A 23,028-nucleotide genomic window follows, 5' to 3' on the forward strand; every position below is an offset into this window, starting at 1 on the left:
ACACACGCTAAGTTAGAAGAAACCACTGGGGCAACCTTTGCCCCAATGGTTGCCCCAATTGTTTCTACTAACTTGGCTTGTATTTTTCAGGCACAATAAAAGCGAATCAAACTTGCATGAAAAACACAAGCCAAGTTACTAGAAACAATTGGGGCAAACTTGACCCCCACATTTCCAATGTGTTTTTGTTTCAGATTAAAGAACAAGTCAAAGACGTTTTAATGAAAACAAACCATAGCTGATAGCACACATCACAAAGAAATGGTCCTGTTGAAAACATTACATTAATAAATTATTGCAAAATGCAGCTGACACCTGCAGTGGATTCGACACCAGCCATATAGGGACTGTTGACATGAATGCAATATATTTTAGCGTTTCGCGCAAGAAGTAAAAAAAAGGAGAGATGCTTGTTTCTTTTCAATCCTTTTTATTTATTTTGGATGCTCTCTCAGCTCTGAATAGCAACACGGGATACAAATAGAGTAACCATGACAACCAGACAGACCAAACCACAGAATGACGCGCACAGCACCTCTTATAGACTTAGTTCCTCCCCTGTATGTCGATCAGGGCCAGAGTGACACACACATCCCATTGGTCCTCGGCCGCACACATCGGGCTAATGGGAACACACACAGACAGGACCAATCACAGGGAGACATGGAACACGCGCAAGTTGGCTGACTCACAGACAGGACCAATCACAGGCTAGACACAGAACACACACAAGCTGGCTGACTCACAGACAGGACCAATCACAGGGGAGACACAGAACACACACACGCAGGCTGACTCACAGACAGAACCAATCACAAGGGAGACACCGAACATGCACACGCAGGCTGACAGACAAACAGGACCAATCACAAGGGAGACACAAAACACGCACATGCAGGCTGACTCACAGACAGGACCAATCACAAGGGAGACACCAAACACGCACATGCAGGCTGACTCACAGACAGGACCAATCACAAGGGAGACACCAAACACGCACATGCAGGCTGACTCACAGACAGGACCAATCACAAGGGAGACACAGAACACGCACACGCAGGAAAGACAAGAGGTAAACAAAGCAACTGCGGGCACGAAATACAGTGGGGGAACACAATTATAGTGGGAATTACAGTACAAAAACACAAATGCACAGATAGTTACAATATGGTAGCAGTGTGGAGTTGTGTTTAGGGCTCTGGACTCTAGACTGGAGAGTCGTGGGTTCAATCCCAGGTGGGGACACTGCTGCTGTACCGTTGAGCAAGGTACTTTACCTAAAATTGCTCCAGTAAAAACCCAAATGGGTAATTGTATGTAAAAAATAATGTTATATCTTGTAACAGTTGTAAGTTGCCCTGGATAAGGGTGTCTGCTAAGAAATAAATAATAATAATGGTGATATGATCACAAGGGGTGATTGGATTATGCTTGAATTATGTTTTTAAACGTAGGGACCTATTTGTGTAAATTCAAATACTTTGTTTTGGTAGATAAAATACAACTAAAAAGTGTTTTGGTAAATAATATTAATAAAGCAAAAAAAAAATTAAAAAATGCACCAGAAAAAGTAATAAAAAACCTGCATTTATTACAAAATATTTCATCCTGTATAAAGTACATCTAAAAATTAAATGGCATCGAAAAATGTGCCTGCAAGAGCTGCCCCAGAGCAACGTCAAGCTAGTAAAAGCAGTATGACAGCGGGGTATTACTTTCCGAATCTTTCAGGTTGAGATTTTGCTTTTGCTACAACAAACAACCACTTGCATTGCCTGTGCTGTACCAGAATTTGATTGCATCACAGAGGTATTTTGTCCTTTCTGGTGTACCATACTGTCCCATAATGCTTTGATTTCGTCCAAACAAGGCACAGACGACACACAACTGGCGCTGCTGTGGAAAGCTGTAAGGTTTCTAGTGGAAACAATCACGGTAAAAAAAACTTTAAAAAAAGGTTATTTGGGTCCAAATTATTTAAATCCGTTAATGTGTTTTGTTAAAACTTGTGTGATACGTGAGATCCGTTTTCTTGGAAGATTGCTTGCATGGGTGTAGAAAGACGGACCATCTCAGAGAATTCGAATACAGTACTGAGTTTAAGATTTAAATAATAGAAGAATCGCATTTGGGACAATTCGTTTCATTTTTCAACACTCGATATTTTTTTTTGACTTTTAACGTTTAGTTTTAGAGTTGCAGCGGCAACTCACCAAAACGTTCATTTACGGTGGTCATTACGAAAACAGGAGCACACAGGATATAGCTGTTGTAAGCGGTGCGCAGTGCTATCGAGAACAAGCAATGGCTCAAAGAGAAAGTTTCACATTAGTACAATTGTACGTTGCTCCGTCTTCACTAGGTAAAGAGCGTGGTCCGTCTTTCTGTACCTATGCCAAATAGCTGTATTAATTTGACGCCATTATGTTTTGTCCCTTGTAGTTTTATTAATTTGTTCAAATGTGTATCCTGAAAATGTGGCTTTTGTACAATTCCGAATTTTTAATTCTATTTTCTTGTCTTTTTGTTTAGTTTAATCACTCTCAACAGCCCTTGATTTTAAAGAATGACGGACCGCTACACCATTCACAGCCAGCTGGAACATTTGCAGTCGAAATACATCGGGACGGGTCATGCAGACACTACAAAGTGGGAATGGCTCGTGAACCAGCACCGGGACTCCTACTGCTCCTACATGGGTCACTTTGATCTGCTCAATTACTTTTCCATCGCCGAGAACGAGAGCAAAGCCAGGGTCCGGTTCAATCTAATGGAAAAGATGCTGCAGCCCTGCGGCCCCCCCTCTGATAAACCAGATGATATGTAGATGCAGGAACATTAACAATAAATATATCTGTCAAGAGTGAAGTGACGTTAACAGTTATTAACTAAGTTTAAACTGCAGAAAGAAAGAAAATACGACATGGGAAAAAGGCAAATTTTACTATGTGTATTGAACTGTTTAAGTGCATTAGTTTGACATTAATGAACAATATTCTTTGTAATTAAAAAAATGTGCCGTCTGGATTATACCAATTTTATATTGCGTCGAATTGGGCGTAAATATTGATAATATTTTGACCATCTCCATTTGGCATTTATTAATTATCAATATCAATAAATTGTTTACAGATTACTTTGAACTACTTGTGTATTTTTTGTTCAGTTGGAAAGCTAGCGTAGGCTTATATGGTAAACAACTGTAGAATGGAAGTGGTTAGTATCTCTTGAATACTTTATTTTCCAGACTTACTATTTTATTCCAAAATCACCAGATGCCTTCATAAAACATGCTAAGCAGACCGGTAATCAGCAAAAGAAAATGGTTTGGCCTGTAAATGGATAAGGATAAAGGTGTGGCTGATGTTTTTATGAAATACATTTTTGTAAATCGATTTCAACGTATAATTTATTTCTTGCTAAAAACAAACAAGCTATAATTTCCATCTAATTGTTGACTAATCAATAAAATAATTGAATTTACAGTATAGAAGCAGCATTGTCTAGGTAGTGCTTTTTGACTGCTTGCATTACACATTTAGAAAATAAAGGAAGGAAAGAGACATTTGTCACGACTGCACACTGATGCTACTGGTAAGAATTCTGCTTTAATGATCAGTTACTAATAAAATAAAGTATGAAAATAGCCTTCCATGTTATGAAAATAAATATATTGGACTTCATGCATGGCATAATAACAGTAGGAAGCAGCACCATTTATTATTTATTTATTTGGTAGACAAGGATAACGTTTCCTTTTATATTGCTGGAAATACACAACTGCACTAGATGGTCCTGGGTGATGTAGACTGGGTTATATCAACTAGAACAGAAGAGCAGCTCCTGAACTCATCTCAACGCACCCTAAACACATAAAATAACAACCACAATATTAGCATAGTTGCAATAATTTAAAATAAAAATACCCAGAATGATTGAAAAACCCATCAAAAGGTAAGGAGGCAGTAAAAAATGAATTTAAAGCTACTTGAAAGCAGGACAAATTGTGTGTTGAAACATGTTCTGTTTATCTTAAGGGGCTCCGCTCCTGTAATGCAATTTTCAATGTAATTTCAATATCCAACTTGACTTAACTGTCTTTTTAGCAGTGCAAAAAAGGGGTATAAATGGCCCCTTGATGCATGCTAAAGGCATTCAGCCATAGACTGAAGATACTACGCAAATTTGGCCAGAAAAATACATCTTGAATGATACTTTTCCATCATTGAAAATGACAACAAAGCCAGGGTCTAGTTTAGTCTAATGGAAAAAGAGTCTGAGGAAGGCCAATCTCAGTTCAATGTATGATGGTCATGTAAACAAACAATATATAAGCTGTCTTATTAAAAATAATAATGGCATTTGAAAATTAACATTATATTAAGCAATATACTTGAAATTGTGTTATGTTGAATTATTTCTGCATTTCTTACTACAGTGTGAAATATGAATGTGTTTTTTAAATGGATAATAAATATTGTATTACTAAACTTCTGACAGGAGTGGTAAATATGTAAAGTGCCATCGTAGTTGCCCTAATAACTACAGAGAACTACAAGTTAGCTTTGTGTTTTCATTAATTGTATTACTAATTACTGTATTTCTGGTAATACCATACCAGTCAGATAAACGTGCCTTGCAGAGATACTGGCTTGATAAGTGATATTTTGTAACAACTGTAAGTTACCCTGGATAAGGGCATCTGCTGAGAATTAAATACTACTACGACTACGACTACTAATACTATAGCCGAACTGTGTTCTGAGTTAAAGGATGAGCTACAATGCTACTGCCCGGAGCTGTGGCATACCTTGCAGATCAAGGTTACAGCTGCCTTAACGTTTTATGCAACCGGCTCATTCCAAATACCACACTCTAAATGTTTGACATGTTTAGAATATAAACATGTCAAGGTGTTTAAGCAGTAAACACATGAACATGTGTTTTCACTGTAACCTTTTTAAACACTTGGACACATTTACAAATGTACATCTGTTTAAGATCTAATAATAAAAAGAAACAAATTACCTTTCACATTTATTTGTATATTTAATTACAACCAGTATATGGGTCTCCCAGTTTATAATGTTGCAGAAATCCAAGCACCTGGGAGTTCACCTTGGGGTACTACAAGTGAAATGCATAGTAAAGCTATAACAGCAGTTTTTGCCTGACAAAAAACTGAAATAGTGCCCCCACTCTTACAGTGCCGTGAAAAAGTATTTGCCCTGTCTGATTTTCTGCATTTTTGCATATTTTTGACACTGAATGTTATCAGATCTTCAACCAAAACCTAATATTAGATAAAAGGGACCCTGAGTGAACAAATAACACAAAAATGTGATACACATTTCATTTATTTATTAAAGAAAGTTATGCAAGACCCAAAGCCCCCGTGTGAAAAAGTAATCACGCCCTTAGACTCAATAACTGGTTACGCCACCTTTAGCAGTAATAACTGCAACCAAACGCTTCCTGTAGTTATTGATTAGTATCTCACAGCGCCGTGGAGAAATTTTGGCCCACTCCTCCATGCAGAACTGCTTCAACTCAGTGACATTTGTGGGTTTTCGAGCATGAACTGCTCGTTTCAGGTCCTGCCACAACATCTCAATGGGGTTTAGGTCTGGACTTTGACTAGGCCATTACAAAACTTTAAATTTCTTGTTCTTCAACCATCCTGATGTAGACTTGCTTGTGTGTTTCAGATCATTGTCTTGCTGCATGACCCAGCTGCGCTTCAGCTCACGGACGGATGGCCTGACATTCTCCTGTAGAATTCTGTTACAGAGCAGAATTCATGGTTCCTTCAATGATGGCAAGGCGTCCAGGTCTTGATGCAGCAAAGCATCCCCAAACCATGACACTACCACCACCATGCTTGGTATGAGGTTCTTACTGTGGAATGCAGTGTTTGGTTTTCGCCAGACATAACGGGGCCCATGTCAGCCAAAAAGTTCCACTTTTGACTCATCTGTCCATAGAACATTGTTCCAGAACTCTTGAGGATCATCCAGGTTCTTTTTGGCAAACTTCAGATGAGCATTCATGTTCTTCTTAGTGAGCAATGGTTTCTGACTTGCTACTCTGCCATGAATCCCATTTTTGCCCAGTGTCTTTCTGATGGTGGAGTCATGAACACTGACCTTAGCCGAGGCGAGAGAGCCCTGCAGATCCCTGGATGTTGTTCTAGGGTTCTTTGTGACTTCCTGGACGATTTTACGCCTTGCTCTTGGAGAGATTTTGGCAGGATGGCCACTCCTGGGAAGATTCACTACTGTCCCAAACTTTCTCCATTTGGATAATATGGCTCTGACTGTGGTTCGGTGGAGCCCCAGAGCCTTAGAAATGGCTTTGTAACCCTTTCCAGACTGATAGGCATCAACAACTTTTTTCCGGAGGTCTTCAGGAATTTCTTTTGTTCGTGGCATGATGTGCCTCTAGAACGTGTGTGCTGACAACTTCACTCTGATGGTAAGGGCCAAAGTTAGTCAGATTTATATTGGGCAGGGCTGGCCCAAATCAGGCCTGGCTGTTAACCAAAGTACTCAAACAGCTGACCCTAATTATCCCTTTAATTGGGTTGACTTAACTTGGGGGGGGGGCAATAACTTTTTCACACCTGAAGATTGCATGTTTGATTACCTTGCACACAAAACAAATGAAAGAAGCACCGAACTTTGGTGTCATTTTTTCTTTTAGACTCCATCTATATACTACTACAACCCACAAAAAAATCTGACCAAATACAATGTGAAAAATGTGCAAAAATGCAGAAAATCAGACAGGGGGCAAATACTTTTTCACGGCACTGTATGTGTTCTTTGCAATGCAGAGAATAAGGTGAGGCGGTTCTTCTTCCTTAGTTTGCATGTATTTCTCTAAAGCATTTAAAGATACATCCTGAAAAATATTTATAATAATTTATAATTGTGCTTAGCTTCGTAAAATAAAGGTGCTTTTGAGTTTTACATTTACTGAGTCAATAGTTTGCATTATCATTTTAAGTCAAGACAGTAAACTTTACCAATTGCACAAGTTTCATTGAAAGCAATAGCATGTTTTCAAACATGTTTTGTAATTATTAATAATAATAATAATAATAATAATAATAATAATAATAATAATAATAATAATAATATAAGCTTCCTCATACATTGGGAAAAAGAAATAGCAGCCAATATCTTGTTTTTTGTCTGAAAAAAATATGGCAAGCATTTTATCCTAGTGGGAAATGTGCGCTGACTGCTGCCATGCATAGACATTTCAAACTGAAACAATAATAGCCATAAACATGAGTAACCTCAGTCTTGTTTTGGAGTTGTCTATAGAGGGCAGATCAACCATAGGAGCTAGGGACAGGTCAATCATACAAACTAGGAAGTCAACATACATTAAATTATCCCTAGCTTTTTACCTTTAGGCTTTATTTTAACTTATTTGTTTCTTCAGAGGATATGAGTTATTATATTAAGATCTTACAGTCTCTATATGTCTAGTAGACTATATTATGGCTAGGGGAACACACTTAGGTTAATTCCATGCTGAAAACCCTGAAAATAATAATAAAAAAAATGTTTATGCTGTGTAGCCTTCTTCAGGAGTCTAGAAGAGCTTATACAGTGAGTACAATTATTCAAGGACTGCCACATTTGCTATTCTTTGTAATCTTTCATATTGAATTTGAGTGTTGCAAAGAAAAACATATAAAACATGTTTTCTCCTATAATACATTTTTAAACAAAGATTTAAGGCCAGGTGTGCACTGTGTTTAGCGGTAGTCTGCTGTGCTTCATACACTGATCTTGTTGGAACAGAATCTTTCTTACATTTAAATTCCTAGCTGACTTCTTCAGATTCCCCAATAGCACATCCCTGTACATTTCTTAATGCATGTTGCCTTCTATTAGTACAAGTTCACCAACACCTGAAGCTGTCATACACCCCTAAACTGTAATGTTGTCGCTCCATGTTTCATGGTGAGTTGCAGCCACTTCTGTTTGAGCACATCAGCCATAAAATCTTTGTTTAAAAACTTTAATATAGGACCAAATGTGTTTATATTTTCTTTACAACTTGCCTGAATATATAGTAAATACAGATACATAGCTTTTTCTTTGCAACATTCTGATTCAATATGAAAGATTATAAAATATAACAAATGTGGCACTACCTGCATAATTGTTGTAGTCCCTGTACAAAGGAATTACATGTCACTTTTTCTATAGCAAGTATGTTCAGCCCCTTTGTATAAAGTTTCAAACCTTGTTCTTCCAAGGCCCATTGCAAATTCACTCATGACCCTAATACAAAAAAAAAAATACAAAAACCCCCCACAAAAAGTTAATACATAAAAATAAATACAAAAAAAACAACTAAACTTTACAGAGATGGAAAAAAACCAAACCAAACCAAAAAAAATCAAATGTATAAACCTAGAACCTAGGCTAACAGATGTACTGCAACTAAAACAAATAAATAAAGTGGGTCACACGATTATACTTTAAGACTTTTGTGGAAGGGTGGTGGGTAATTCACTGACACAGGGGAGACAGAAAGGTGAACTTAAAACACCGCACGGGTGCCCAGTTTTATTATTATCAGTGGGTGATTCCACGTTTTAGCCCGCAGAGGGCGCTGTTGACCGTGGTCTGCATACCAACGATGGTAGACAGAACCACAGTAATGCCAGAGGCGGTACAGAATACAAGTACAGGTGCTCAGAAAGAAAAAAACAAACGGCGAAAGGAAAAAGGAAAATAAAACACAGTAATCAAACTACAAATAAAAGGTGCTGCACTCGACAGCGTCACCCCGACTGGCGCTACCTGCATGGCCCGGGTCTCCGTCCTACACTCGCTGCTCCCTCAGCCTGCTATAAAAATACTTATGGGGTCTGCCCAAGGTTTTCCCCGCTACCACTACTTTTCTTTTGTTTTGTTTTCTTTTGGATTTCCTTCCCGGCCGTTTCTCGGTCCTGGACCAGCGCTTCCGCATGTCTTAGAAGAGCAGACCTGAGGGAACAGCAGAATGTTATTTTATAGGGCCAGCAATCCCCCCAAGACCTGCCTCTCATCCACTCAGAGAGAGGGAAAGCCCACACACCCTCTCTCCCACCTCTCCGTGTCATTACCATGACCAACAGGCGGATATTGAACAACTGCTGCCCTCTTCCTGCAGCACTATGAATACACCAGAAGAGTCAGCACAGATCTCCCCCTGGTACAACTTTTAAAAATGGTTGATAGTTAATTAACAATAATATTTCCTTAATATTGCCATAAAGGAGTAGATGTAAGTATAGGTGCAGTGCAAATAATTGCGGATGCAAAATTTAAATTGCGGCCAGGTAAGTATTTTGCACTGCACCCTATGTAAGCTTAATGATCCGCGATTATGATAATGAGGGTTTCAATGAGCGCATCAGTCTATTTAGCGGCCACACTTGCAGCCCTGAGGTGACGGAGGTTTGAGTACAGAGAGCAGTTGGCGCTGTATGACATTTGCAGAGCACGAAAATACAAACCAAAATAAAATGTCAGAGTAAGGGCAGAAAGGTCCTCTTGGCGCACAGAAAAGAAAAGTTTTCTGAGAAGGAGCTGAGAGTCCTTATGGCTGAGGTCACATGAAATGGATTTTGTAAAAGTCTCAGCCAACATCAGTTATGCTAGTGTCCTTAGGAATTGATATGTATTGGTCTGCCCTTTTCAGCCTGACATCCAGAAATGTGCCGAGCACTCTGGAAAGGTGGATTGGGCTATCCCTCCAGACATTCCAACTGTGGTCTGAAAGGAACCAGAGGCTAAGTAGAGAACACAGCACTTTCACATGTGGAGGGATAGCAGTCCCTAGATTGATGCTGGGGTCAAGCTCATCCCTCAATTCAGCTATTAGGTCTAGGATGACCTGCGGAGTGAGATGATAACGCTTTAGCACCGCACCCTTCGGCATCCCAAACAACATGTTCCTGCCTTTCCTCAACAAGTGGCAAGTGTCGCCGCATCAGGAAGTGTACCACAGCAGCCATCCTGAAGCCGATGACAGGTATTTGCAGGTGTGTGCTGTTATACAGCTCTTAGTTACTCGCTTCTACAATGGTCTGCACCTTGTAAGAAGAGGTGTAAAGTTTTTGGAGGGTCAGCAATTGGCTATGTGCAAGGCAAAATCCTTACATTTGTGCTCCCGCTTACTATCCAGATCCCCACACTCCGACTCCACTCCCTCCAGGCTTTTAAAAAATACTTTACATACTTGATGCATGTCTCTTTCTTCTGTGCTATTTTATGTTTCAAGTTGAGTTTCCATCAATGACTTATGTGGCAGATGTGGTTGTTTGATTTTCCAGGATGCCTTCTGCAAAACAATGGAAATTCAATGGCAAAAACTTTGTTAAAGTAACGTTAAGGTTTGGTTGCAAAAGTCCAAAAGGTTAGGAAACTGCAAGTTAAGGTAGCCACGCAACCTTAACTCTGCACCCTTATGTGTAGGTTTCCCATCCCACTTGTCCTCACATATGACATCATCAATGACATCGCTAAGCACATGACAAATTCTCCCCGAAGACTGGCTACATGGACATAACACTGCGAAATCATAGTCCTTGTGATTGGTAATATGTTCAGTAACTGCATTAGCATTCCCACAATGTTTGCTCTCAAGCTAATTATTTCACCAGTGTTCTAGTAAAACCAATAAACTCAGAATACAGTAGTGCTATAGAATTAATTAGGGACCTTCCATGTATTACTGGAACTAATGTTAAACAAACCATATTTTTCCAAAAGCTATCAGCAATATTCATACAACCAATATTTTCTGTATCTGGAATCTGCAACATTGGCTTTCTTGTATTAACTGCACTGTTCCACATGGCAAAAGGGGTCACTGCATTATCTGCAGTATGTGTAGGCCTATGTTTGCCCTGTGATTAACCATTCATCTTTCAAACTTTACAGTTGACTATGAATGCTTGCTAACATACTGTTACGCTGGAAGCCAATTATGACATTAAAATGTTTAGGTACAATTGCAGATTTCTGCAGTTCACCATTGTGAAAAGTTAACAGTACTCAATGAAGTACATAGACAAGAGGTGGATTGTAATGCATGGATGTTATGCTTACAAGAGACATAAAACACTGCTTTGTGTACCACAGCATACATGTAGCAACAGTATACCATACAGTGCTAACTGTAATGGAAAGTGTCAACATACATGTAGGGTTTGGCATATTGCATGTCCCATTCGTTTTCAGGCGCTGCTTTCCAAAAATCTAAAACTCATCACTACATACCTCAACATGAATTACACATTTCTGAGTACAAGGAATTTTGTTGTTGGTTAAAGCACACATTGACAGCAAACATTGTGAGAATGCTAATGCAATCTACTCAAATATACTACTTTACACAAAACACACTGCCCCGATTGCACGATTCCAAGTCACGGTTTCAATCAATTAATCAACATATTAATTAATGTATTTTATAGTACAGAAATAAGCAGATTTTATTGCAATGGAAATCTCAAAGAGTAAAAAAAAAAAAAACAATGTCAGATGCTAATTCTCAATAGTTAATTTATATTCCAAAATATAACGTTTTTAACAGCACTGAAAAAAAGATAATGGCAAGCTGCGTACATGTGAAATAGTAAACAGTACCACTATGACATGTACCTTTTTATGACTTCTGCTGTCCAGACACTTGCCACTTATTTTCTGGCACACTTAACAATGCTCATTACGTTTTCTAATTCTGCAGTTTTTTCCATATAATGCCTGTTGATGCAGAACCCAGTGTAAGAAAATGGGTACTTCTGCATTTCTTTCTTTAATTTTTTCCAGCACTCTGCTAGCCAGTCCACTCTTTTGCCTAGTCATATATGGTGCACCCTCTGTTGTAATCCCAGTTAGTTTCTTCCACGGTATTTCTGCACTTTCCATGGCTTCTTGAAGTTTCCTGTGGTTGTGTTGTTCATGGCATCCACAGCACTTTCTTTTTATTCTCATTTTCAGAAAAAAAACCTTTCGTTGACTCTATAGCTTCTTTCGTTTCCAGTAAACTCAAAATACGTTGCTTTGTGCAGCGAGTCATAGTGACGTTGTAAATTATAATCTTTCATAACTGCAATCGTTACACTGCAAATCAGACATATTGTCTTGTCGTCAAAATTATTCATTGAACACATGGTTAACGATTTTTGAATCTTCTGTGTCCCACCTCAACCTTTTGCTTCTGTGACATCTCCAAATACGTTTTGGCTACTGATTTTAAATGTTACACAAAGTAAAATAAATAGTTTAAACAAGCCTTCGCTTCGCTATCCTAATCAAAATTATGTGTTCTGTGCTGTTACGTGTGTGTCAGGAAACGGATCCTGTGTGCTATTTGATTGGCTATTTTACTACCTCTGTGAGCTGTGATTGGCTTAATGGGAATATCAGTTATACAATGCAGACTACACATGTTGAATACACGTGTTATATTAAAGAGGCAGGTTGTTTTAAAGCAGGGGTTCCCAAAGTGCGGGCTGCGGCCTCCCCCCCCCCCCCCCCTTTTTCTACATTATCTGAACATTCTCAGTAAAAAAAATTGCGCATGTAATTTGGGGGAAATTAATAATACACAGCAATCAAAGTTCATAAAAGTTCCCTAACATACCTTTTTAACATGTTTTGGATCAAATCTGGACCCTCTCAAGCCAATTATATTAAGTTGTTTCGGTCATTATATGTGCACTGTCTCTTTAAAATAAATAACGGCACATATAGTAGATTTGCCGCGCTGAAGGAAAAAAAACATGGAACCTCGTAAGAAAAAGCGTTCCATCGTTGAGGAGAGGAGGACTTTTCAAGAAAAAAAACTGAGTAGTTTTATCAGAAATGGTAAAAAAAAAAAAAAAAAAAAAAGCACTGTTCTTGATTTGTAAACAGCAGATACCTGCCATGAAAGAGTACAATGTGAAACATCATTATGACACAAATCACGGCTCTTAATATAGTCTTGTGGGCGATCAGCGAAAGAAAAAACTTGAACAGCTACGAAGAGAACTATCAGCTCAAAAATCCATTTTCAAAAATGATAGAAAAGCAAGTGAAGCTGCAACACGAGCTAGCGATGTGGTAGCTCACAAAATCGCAAAGAGAAACCAGCCACTTAGTGACTTTAATAGATTTTATTTTATTATTTTAAAAGCAAAACTGTATTCGGCTTCAACTACATCGGGAAAATGCTCTTTGTACAGTATTGTAGTTTTGGAGTTCTTGGATCTTTTGTTTGGGAAGGTACTACTGTAGTAACAGTACCCGGCTACAGTTTAAATTTGTTACTGTTACATTACTTTTTGGTACAATGTTTCTGAATACGACCACAGTTAGGCTACAGTACAGTAGCTAGTCGGATGTTACATAGCAATCGCATGTAATTGCATAAAAAGCGCCAATTTAATGGCAGAGAATTTATGAATAATTAATGCTGCACTTTAAATAGAAATGTATGATTATTTCGTTGTATTCAGAAAGAAAAAATAAATAAAAACATCAAGGTAAAATACAACGTCTGTGTTTTATTTCTGCACATTTACTATGGAAATAGCTCTGAATGTCCACACCATGGGGCAAGTTACATAACACTATGTAACACAATTTTTGTTCCTGGGTAGTAAGTGTTATTTCCTAATTGCTTATGCCTCAAAAGTATAGAAAATGGCTATTATTCCCCACAAACTTTGCTTTTGTGACCAGGACAGTGATATTTTGAAATTTACCTATTTCCAATGAGAAAACGGGCGAATTTGTGCTTTTCGTTCACATAAAGTCAGAAAAAAACAACATATGAATCCAAATTAACATGTATTTATACTAAAGTAATACAAAAATGACTACAAAAGATGTAGAAGTGAGTAGTTTTTCGAGATTTACAATTATACTGTAAATCACTTTCACGAATCAGCCCCCAAATGTAGTCTCCCATCATGTTCTCATTATACTGTCCTTGGTAGCGGCGTTCAAAGTCCAGTATATCCTGGTGGAAGCGCTCGCCTTGCTCCTCCGAGTACGCTCCCATGTTCTCCTTGAATTTATCAAGATGAGCATCAAGGATATGGACTTTGAGGGACATCCTACAGCCCATTGTGCCGTAGTTCTTCACCAGAGTCTCAACCAGCTCCACATAGTTTTCGGCCTTGTGATTGCCCAGGAAGCCCCGAACCACTGCGACAAAGCTGTTCCAAGCCGCTTTCTCCTTACTAGTGAGCTTCTTGGGGAATTCATTGCACTCCAGGATCTTCTTTATCTGTTGTCCGATGAAGACACCGGCTTTGACCTTTGCCTCAGACAGCTTAGGGAAGAAGTCTTGAAGGTACTTGAAGGCTGCCGACTCCTTATCTTGAGCGTTGACAAATTTTTTCATAAGGCCCAATTTGATGTGCAGTGGTGGCATCAGCACCTTCCGGGGGTCCACCAGTGGCTCCCACTTGACGTTGTTCCTCCCTACAGAGAACTCGGTCCGCTGTGGCCAGTCCCGCCTGTGGTAGTGCGCCTTGGTGTCCCTGTTGTCCCAAAGGCAAAGATAGCAGGGAAACTTGGTAAAACCGCCTTGGAGACCCATCAGGAATGCCACCATTTTGAAGTCTCTTATGACCTTGATGCCATCTCAGAAAAATGCAGATATGTATCCCCTTAGGCAGCTGGAACTAAACTGATCTGGTGGGCTTAAGGCCCCTGTATTTATACTACTATTTATATTACTGGAAAGTTCTAGAAAGTTCTAGAAGTTACTCCAAGTTTACTCAGCACTGAATCTATATGGAATGTTCTGGAAAATAGGTAAATTTCAAAATATCACTGTCCTGGTCACAAAAGCAAAGTTTGTGGGGAATAATAGCCATTTTCTATACTTTTGAGGCATAAGCAATTAGGAAATAACACTTACTACCCTGGAACAAAAAAAAAAAAAAAAAAAAAAATTGTTACACGGTGTATAATTTGTTTAATTCGAACTTTGCACATCTCAAACTATTTGTATGGTCCCCAGAGATTCGTATTAAGCCGAGTTCACTGTACATACATTCAGCTCTTAGTGAAGTGGTTAGTTGTACAAGTCAAGATGCATTCTGCTTGTCAGTATGATCTTCTTTAATTGTTGTGACCAGGACAGTGTAAGCCTGTTGTGTCACCAAGACACAGGATAAAATACAAATACATTTCAAAGCTGCTGGTGTTGCAGTGGCAGTAATATACATTCCTAATTTAAATGTATAGGAAATAAAAAAGGTATGATTTGGGACATATTTCGGTCTCATGAGTGGTACATTTTCTTGTGCGGCCCCCCATCCCATGCAACCTTCAGAAATTGGCCCTCCATCACCAAAACTTTGGGAACCCCTATTTTAAAGAATTCCAAAAGGATACATTACATCAATGCAATTTTTGAAACTAATGGGCCGTATGTTTGACACCCCTGCATTAGTGTATTAACAATTTGTTTTAAACTATGTCATTCAGATTTAACTGTGACCTATTTAATAAACGGAAAAAAAACAAAAAAAAACAAGCCCTGCTAAAGCTCACAGGTAATTTATAAATTAAATTTCCCACACAGAGGACAGGTTTACAGGATGTGTGCTATTGATTGTAGTCACACAGCACGGTCATCCTGATCCATGGAGCCTACTCTGCAGGGTGGCAATGCTGACAAGGAAGAGAATTGATGCTATATCTCATCAATCAATATTTCTCAAGTAAGCAGAACAAAAAGAAAAATATGCCATTGCACAACATGACTTTTATTGTATATCCATTAAAGGAAAAGGCTTTATTTATTATTATTTTTTTTGCATCACACAAGAAATACATGTTAAAATTTTAATGTAAGTAGTGCAGTTTCACTTTACTTTGCCTCTGCCTGTCCCCTGCTGAGTGCTGTGTCTGTTGATCGCTCATTTTTGGTCAATTTAAGCCTTCACCTTCACAATAAGCTACTGACCAAAAGATACGCCTGGACTGCTGGGGCTTTTGATATCACGGTGGTCACGGGTAAGTCTGTGCACATTAAAGTATCGCTCACAATACATGCAGTGTGCACACCGTATGGTATGTAAATTAGCCAAATACTGTGCACCTAAATTAATGTGTTCTCTGTTAGTAAATGGGGCAGTAAATTTAGATTTATTGCGCATGTTAGGCTCACTATTTTACGTGCGCGCCAACTCCAAATTTTGTGCCCTTTCATAAATGAGGCCCTATGCTTTAAACACAATTGTGCATTTTGTCAGAGCATAACAGATCTTGCTGTGTAATTAGGGTTTGGAAAATCGAAGTCATACTATACATATTATGCACATTTGTCAGTGTTTCCAATCTTGCCATTTTGTTTTTACTGACATACAGACTTAGTGGACTTTTTTACTGACATTATTTTGTTTACTAACAATTAAAAAAAAAAAAGTCCTAAATTATAAAATACATTATACAAAAGACCATTTTTATGTACTTGCATTTCTTTAGGTCTTATTTACTTTTTATGGTACATGGATGATTGATTTCTCACGTGTTTTTACAAGGTTCATCTGAGAAAAAACATGTTCTAATTCTGCAGTATGTGGCCAACATATTAATGGCAAACTTGGCAAGTGTAGGACTCTCCGCTAGGTGTAGACAAGAGCGCAGTTGTGTTCCAGTATTCATCAGCGGCCAGATCCTGTTTCTTGGCTATCCATCATATTTCCAAGAAAAGCATTGCAAGCTGGATGTTGTCTCCTGGGCTCTCTGTACTTTGGCTACTTGGTTGAAGAACGCATGCTAATTTCAGCACGGTATATTCTTTTGATACTTTCCATTGCCATTATATACGGATATGGCATTCGGGCTGACACCAGTAGTAATGATGCCTTAATGAAGCAGTGATTCACACTTCGGGGGAGGGGTATGGTGTTTCAGAACGTGGTGAGTGGAGTTGTCATAAAGAAACATTCTGCTCTTTTTTTAAATAGACACGTGCCAGTTGCATCCTGGCTTTAATTAATCTTATTCCAATACAAAAGAAAACAAAAAACTGAAATTTTGACCACATATCAACAGAGATTTTTTTAAACCCTTACTTATACTATTAGTATCAGGGGATATACCAGTTGAACTGGTTACTAGACAGTCGGGTGTAGGTTTTGTTTTGGCTATTTTGACGACACAGTCCCTGCGGCGTTTGCTGTCTTGGTCCAAACTCTAAATATGCGAGACTGAACTTTTAGTGTGTTAACTTGACTTTGGTCAGTTTATCTACATTTTGTAAGCAATCCTAACTAGCAACATGTTATTTATTACAGTAACGTAAAAATGCCTTTAACAAGTGTAACTGTGTTTCAATAATATAGGGTGACCGACCAGGTGGATACTTGTTCACTTGGACAGTTCAGGTTTTACAGACTCCCGTCATCGCAATACATTGAGGTAACAAAATTGCATTTTTTAAACGCATTGGGGTGATGGAAGTCTGTAAAATCTGAAATGTTTCTAACTGTCCCAGTGGACTTGGAGCCACCTGGTCACCCTATAAAATACATACAAGTTAAGCAGATTGATATGATTGCAGATTAAAAGCACTTTTATAAGGCGTTACTAGCGAGACCACACCATCATATAAAAGGTATATTGTAATAACAATAGTAATAATACAGTAATCCATCACGTATCCGCCCTACAGGAAAGCGAAAGCGAGTTGTGCTTACAATTTAAAGGGTTTTGTTTTTTTCCCCCTTAAACCTAAGCATTTTGCTACTGTGTAATTAATCAACAGTAATGTAAGTGTAAACAGCACGGTGGCAGGGCAGGAGCCCCGCGCAAGAAGAGGGGTTTTTGTGTAAATGTATATTTACACAAAAAAAGGGCAGTCGTGTGGAGTAATGGATAGGGCTCTGGACTCTTGACCGGAGGGTCATGGGTTGGTCCAGTAAAACCCCAACTTTATAAATGGGTAATTGTATGTAAAAAAATAATAATAATAAAAAATAAAAATAAATAAATAATGTGCTATCTTGTAACAATTGTAAGTCGCCCTGGATAAGCATCTGCTAAGAAATAATAATAATAATAATAATAATAATAATAATAATAATAATAATAATAATAATAATAATAATAATAATAATAATAATAATAATAATGTGCATTTATTATAATTAACAAAGTACCTGATGCTCCTCGGAGATCGTACCTGTTGTGGGCGATTGCCAGGTGTGTAATCTAATCAACAGGTAGTTGTGATCCAGCCATTTATTTACCTCAGGGCTGCTGCAAAACCAAGGCCAACTGGGCTAAAGACGCTGAAATTCACCAACATGTGTGTGCGAGATCCAAAACCAAGTAAGCAAGTCAGTTGGGCTTGTTTATTATTGAACGAAGATTAGTTCAGATTGTAGATCACACCAAAGTTTGTGTATACTGTGTTGTATGTTGTCACGTTTTAAGTTTTTTACGTACTCTTTTTATTTTATTCTGCACACACTCTTAACTCAAGGGAGATGTTAGGAGGACAGAGATAGTATAACCTCCTAATGGTTTATGTTCGAGCATTGGACGAGCTGCGTGTCCATAAAACCTTTGTTTAACCAAGAAAATCACTCAGACTCATTTATTTGAAGTTTTATGAATCAGAGCAACCCCAGCGCTCCTTCGGTTTATTAAAATGCTTTTAATATTGGATTAGTAGTTTGCGCATACCACTAAAACCCAGAAACATGTAATAACAATTAGTAGTCCTAAGTCTATTACAAGTTCAGCATTAATACTTCAATAACATAATACAATTATATGTATTTGTGCAGCCCTTGGGCCAGCTAAGCACAAAGCCTACAAGCACCCACTGCTATATTTTAGCACATTCAATATAACACTCTCTTAACACTAAAACATAGTTTCAACACCTCATAGCAATACAACCAATACATGCAAGATACAATAATTACATTAATATGCTTACCTCCTATTACAAGGGAGAGTAGCGTAAATGAAAGAATAGAACTGTCTTCAAAGAGCAGATCAAACTGAGTTCAATCAGTTTAATTGCGGAAGTCTGCAGAAGTTGGACCGCTTCACCCTGCTACTATGAGAAGGTAAGAATTGTGGTACCTCATTGTGAGAGATCTAGGCTTTTATAAGATTCTCTCTCCATTGGAATACATGGGAAGACTTAATCAAATCCAATCATTAATTAGCTTTAGACAGTTCTTATCTTTTTTGGCAAATAACTAACTTTTCACAATTAATTGGAGTCATATGCCAATAACACGTGTCTAAAACACTTGACCATGATCTCATCCACTCATCTCTCGACCCCCTCCTTTATCTGAAAAGTTAGGTGAAGCAGAGTTCACAAGGTCCTTGCTACCTTACTACTTTTTATATGTGTATTACAAATAAAATAATTTTGTTTGAATATAGTGTTGTTTGAACACCAACAGTTCTGATTATACTGATTATATGTACCTGGCTCCTAAAAATATATTCCCTCATATCATCTCATCTTTTCAAATTAGTTTCCTTCTCTCCCTACAGGTGTGTGTTTAGCAGGTATTATAGGGAACTTCCATCCTATGTCTTTTTAGTATAGAGTTTCTCCCTGTGGAAAATCTAATTGTTTCTATTTAAGTTGTAAGGGTGTAAAATTTCTTTCCTATAAGCTCTTGACCGCTTGAACTTAGCTGAACTTCAGATGACTTCTTATTTTTTAGCTGTTCACAAACTGGCTAAAACCAGTTTGCTTGAGACACCTCTCTCTTTGCCAATTTCAGTAGTGATTAATGTTTTTAGTAACGTTCCCTACCTCTACACCTTTTGCTCCACGTGCTTTTTCTTATACCAATATATATTGGAATTAGTCAATTTCTATTCTAACCCCCCTTCTTCTAAGACGAGAAATAATTCTGGCCTTGATGCCGTAAGTTTATTGATAAGAGGATCCCCGCATTTCATGCCAAGTATACCTCCTTGTACCAAGCAATGATCTTTCCAAAGGTAGGCTGTAGAAAGTTTGAGAAGACAGGTCACCTAGAGTTTGCTTTTCTTAAAAGACTAAATTACAAGCTTTTATTTTCTAACCAGTCAAATAATGTACTGGTCCTTTGTAAATCTTTTAGTCCTTTTTACCACGACAGTTTGTATTACTTAAAACAAACATATTAACACACACTTATTTAGTACAGCAACTTTCTATATTCAAGCTGAAATGTGTTAACAGAGATTTGGCACTCAATTTTGTGAGCCGTGCCTATCTTGATAAGAGACTGCTTGAGGCCGGCTGGTGTATGAAGCTGTACCTGTTTCTACTACATGGTTTTTACATAGAAAATATACATTGCATTTTACAATATTTGTTACAGACTAAAGATTATTAAACACTACAAATGGTTACAACACATGCATTGTAGTACAAATGGTTACAACACATACATTTCATCAATATATTTAAATCATCAAGTCCATGTCCAATGTTTCAGCTCGTTCTCAGCAGGATTCTATTTCTGTTCCTGGTTCAGCTCGAGTTGGTTCGGCAAATACCACCACAGGCCCCCTGATCTAACGTTTTGCGTCACAGGTGTGGGTCGCCATGGCCTTAACTTCATACCTACAAGACACTTGTACACGCTTAATAGGGACACCTTCCTCACATTCTAATTTGCCCAGATGTGCCCATTTCACTAGGTGACCTTTCCCTTCACAACCCATGCATTCAATTCTTTTTACATCCCTTGGATTTACATTCAAATGAGAGAAAGAAAGTCCTTTAGAATCATCACATTCAAACAAGATCCTACAGTGTCTCACTAAATGACTGCAAGCTGGACATGGCCTGGGCCCAGTCAGGGTTGATTCACCTCTGCACTTGTCACATTCACACATGACGAGAGGATTATTTCTCATCTCATGAATCAGGGTTAACTCTGTACCTCTCACAATCATTATGGACCTGTACGTTCATATAGAGACACCTTACGAGGTATGCCATCCATCCAGAAAACAGTAGGAGGCCAAAATTCACTGTTTTTCATATCAGCGGGCACCCAGCATCTGCTTTGCTCTGCATCATCAGTGGGCAGACTTAACTCTTTGCGGTCCATTGTCGGACCTGGTCCGACACTGCAATTATTCCTATCCGGTCCATTGTCAGACCCTGTCCGACATCGTCAAAAAACCGGGTTTCTAGTCGTTTTTTCTCCGGAAAAAGCCATTCAATGGCCGAGTGGGAGCGACAGGAGCCGAGACAAGCCGATAAAAAAAAAAAAAAAAAAAAAAAAAAGGCGTATCTCATGAATAGTCATACATGCCCCTGGCATTACATAGGGGCGGTCATAAGGAAACAAGCTGAATGGTACTGTATCAGCGCACAGAGACTATCACGGACATTTGCAGAGCTTTTTTGAGATGTTATAGTAATAAAATAATGACTTGGATTGCATTATTGAGGAGTTTGGTGATAAAACGAGTGATCAGGAGATGATCAATCGGTATGTACGACTATTATTATTATTATTTATTTATTAGCATATGTGAAAGTGATAGCGAACGAAAGGGTGGGGCGGGGCTGGAGATGCCTAGTGAGTGCTTTGTTGATATGTAGGACCTTTTAAACCCGTTTGACTGTGGAAAAAAAAAACTTTTAAACAGCGCGTCTAAAATTAACTGCGCGTGTGAAAAATTGGACCTGACGCGCACTTAATAAATGGACTGCAAAGGGTTAATATAACTGAATCTGAATCAATTGATGAACCGTGAACCCTAGCCACCGAAATTCTCCATGCAAAGGGATCCAGTGTCTTACTACACATAATAGCTGGTTCGGGGTCACCCGTGACAATTTACTCATTGTCGCTACCATTGCTGGTAGTGACCTGAGCTGTTCTGTATGTTTATGTAAATAAACCTGTTCGCCTGCGGGGCGTATCAACTTCAATCTCCGTCTCAATCTCCTGCCTGTCACGCAGCAGCAAATGCATGCACCCACACAGGTACCCTGTCACAAGCATCAATACCGTGCATCTTTCTAAACAAGGGATTTAGGGAATCTCAGAACAATAATTGTGTGAATATAGTAATTGTTACAGCTGTGTATAATGGTATTTAAAACAGGATTCATTTATCCGACTTTTTACATATCCACCCTTACTGTGGTCCCACCACAATCGGATATGCGACGGACTACTGTACTAGTAAAATAAATTTAATTTACAGGGTTTTGCTTTGAAACAACTAAATGGTTTTTTAAATCGTCCAAGTACTTACTTTCTCATTTAAAAGTAGAATGAAGAACGAGAACGCATTATTTGAATAAGTGACTAGTCTTTATTAATGTTACTACTATTACGAATAGCGATTGTTATAGTGTGTCCAGCATTAATACTTTTTTACATTGTAACTTAAAATGCTGCACCCTCGTTTGCATGCAGTTTCTATGTTCTGCACGCAGCAAACCCTGTAAATTAAACCAATTTTACTACAGTACTAACACTCAGTTTTAATCGAGATACACAAATGGCTTAACAGGAATCAATTTAATTAAAGAAAAAAAAAGTTGTGGGAAAAAAAACTGAAAAAATAGCAACCCTGAATAATAATAAACATTTGTGAGCCTTCTTGGCCAGACATTGTTGCAAATGAGAATTTGTTCTCAAGGGTATTGACTTATTAAATAAAGGGAATGATTGATAGATTAGTATTTCAGGCGAGTGTTTATTAATTAAGCACAGAAAACACCATTCAAAAAAATACTATTGCAAAATAGTGTAGTTGCTATTTGTTTACATTGGGGAACAACATAATTGACTAGAAACAGGTGATTGTGACGTTGCAACTTACGCTCCTGGCTGGGCGGGTTTTTGTGAAAGTAGTTGGCCGACCTGGTCCAAGGCATCAGACTCTTCAGTCTTTAACGCACACAAGAACTTCCATAACGGATAAAACCGTGTCGAGAATTTTAAGAAAACATGCATTTATGTTGGACTGAAAATGCTAAACCCTCAGACAGCATGCATTTGAG

At 38.3% G+C, this 23,028-nt stretch overlaps 1 protein-coding gene across 2 annotated transcripts; it reads left to right on the forward strand.

Annotated features, from left to right (window-relative positions):
- Window positions 1-1,811: 1,811 nt before the first annotated feature.
- On the forward strand, window positions 1,812-3,136 carry LOC117410917 (splicing factor 3B subunit 5-like). Of its 2 annotated transcripts, none has more exons than XM_034017870.3 (2): window positions 1,812-1,935; window positions 2,533-3,136. In XM_034017870.3, the coding sequence occupies exon 2, from the start codon at window positions 2,567-2,569 to the stop codon at window positions 2,825-2,827; it is 261 nt and encodes an 86-aa protein (XP_033873761.1). In that variant the 5' UTR covers window positions 1,812-1,935; window positions 2,533-2,566; the 3' UTR covers window positions 2,828-3,136. The 2 variants fall into 2 exon arrangements, with proteins under 2 accessions (XP_033873761.1, XP_058881365.1); XM_059025382.1 differs by lacking the exon at window positions 1,812-1,935 and adding an exon at window positions 2,294-2,362.
- Window positions 3,137-23,028: the final 19,892 nt, after the last annotated feature.

This window comes from Acipenser ruthenus, chromosome 6 (assembly GCF_902713425.1).
Source record: "Acipenser ruthenus chromosome 6, fAciRut3.2 maternal haplotype, whole genome shotgun sequence".
Classification (NCBI taxonomy): Eukaryota; Metazoa; Chordata; class Actinopteri; order Acipenseriformes; family Acipenseridae; genus Acipenser; species Acipenser ruthenus.

Bases quoted from the DNA above. Each gene is read 5' to 3' on its own strand.
- LOC117410917 (XM_034017870.3), top strand. From the start codon at position 2,567: ATGACGGACCGCTACACCATTCACAGCCAGCTGGAACATTTGCAGTCG.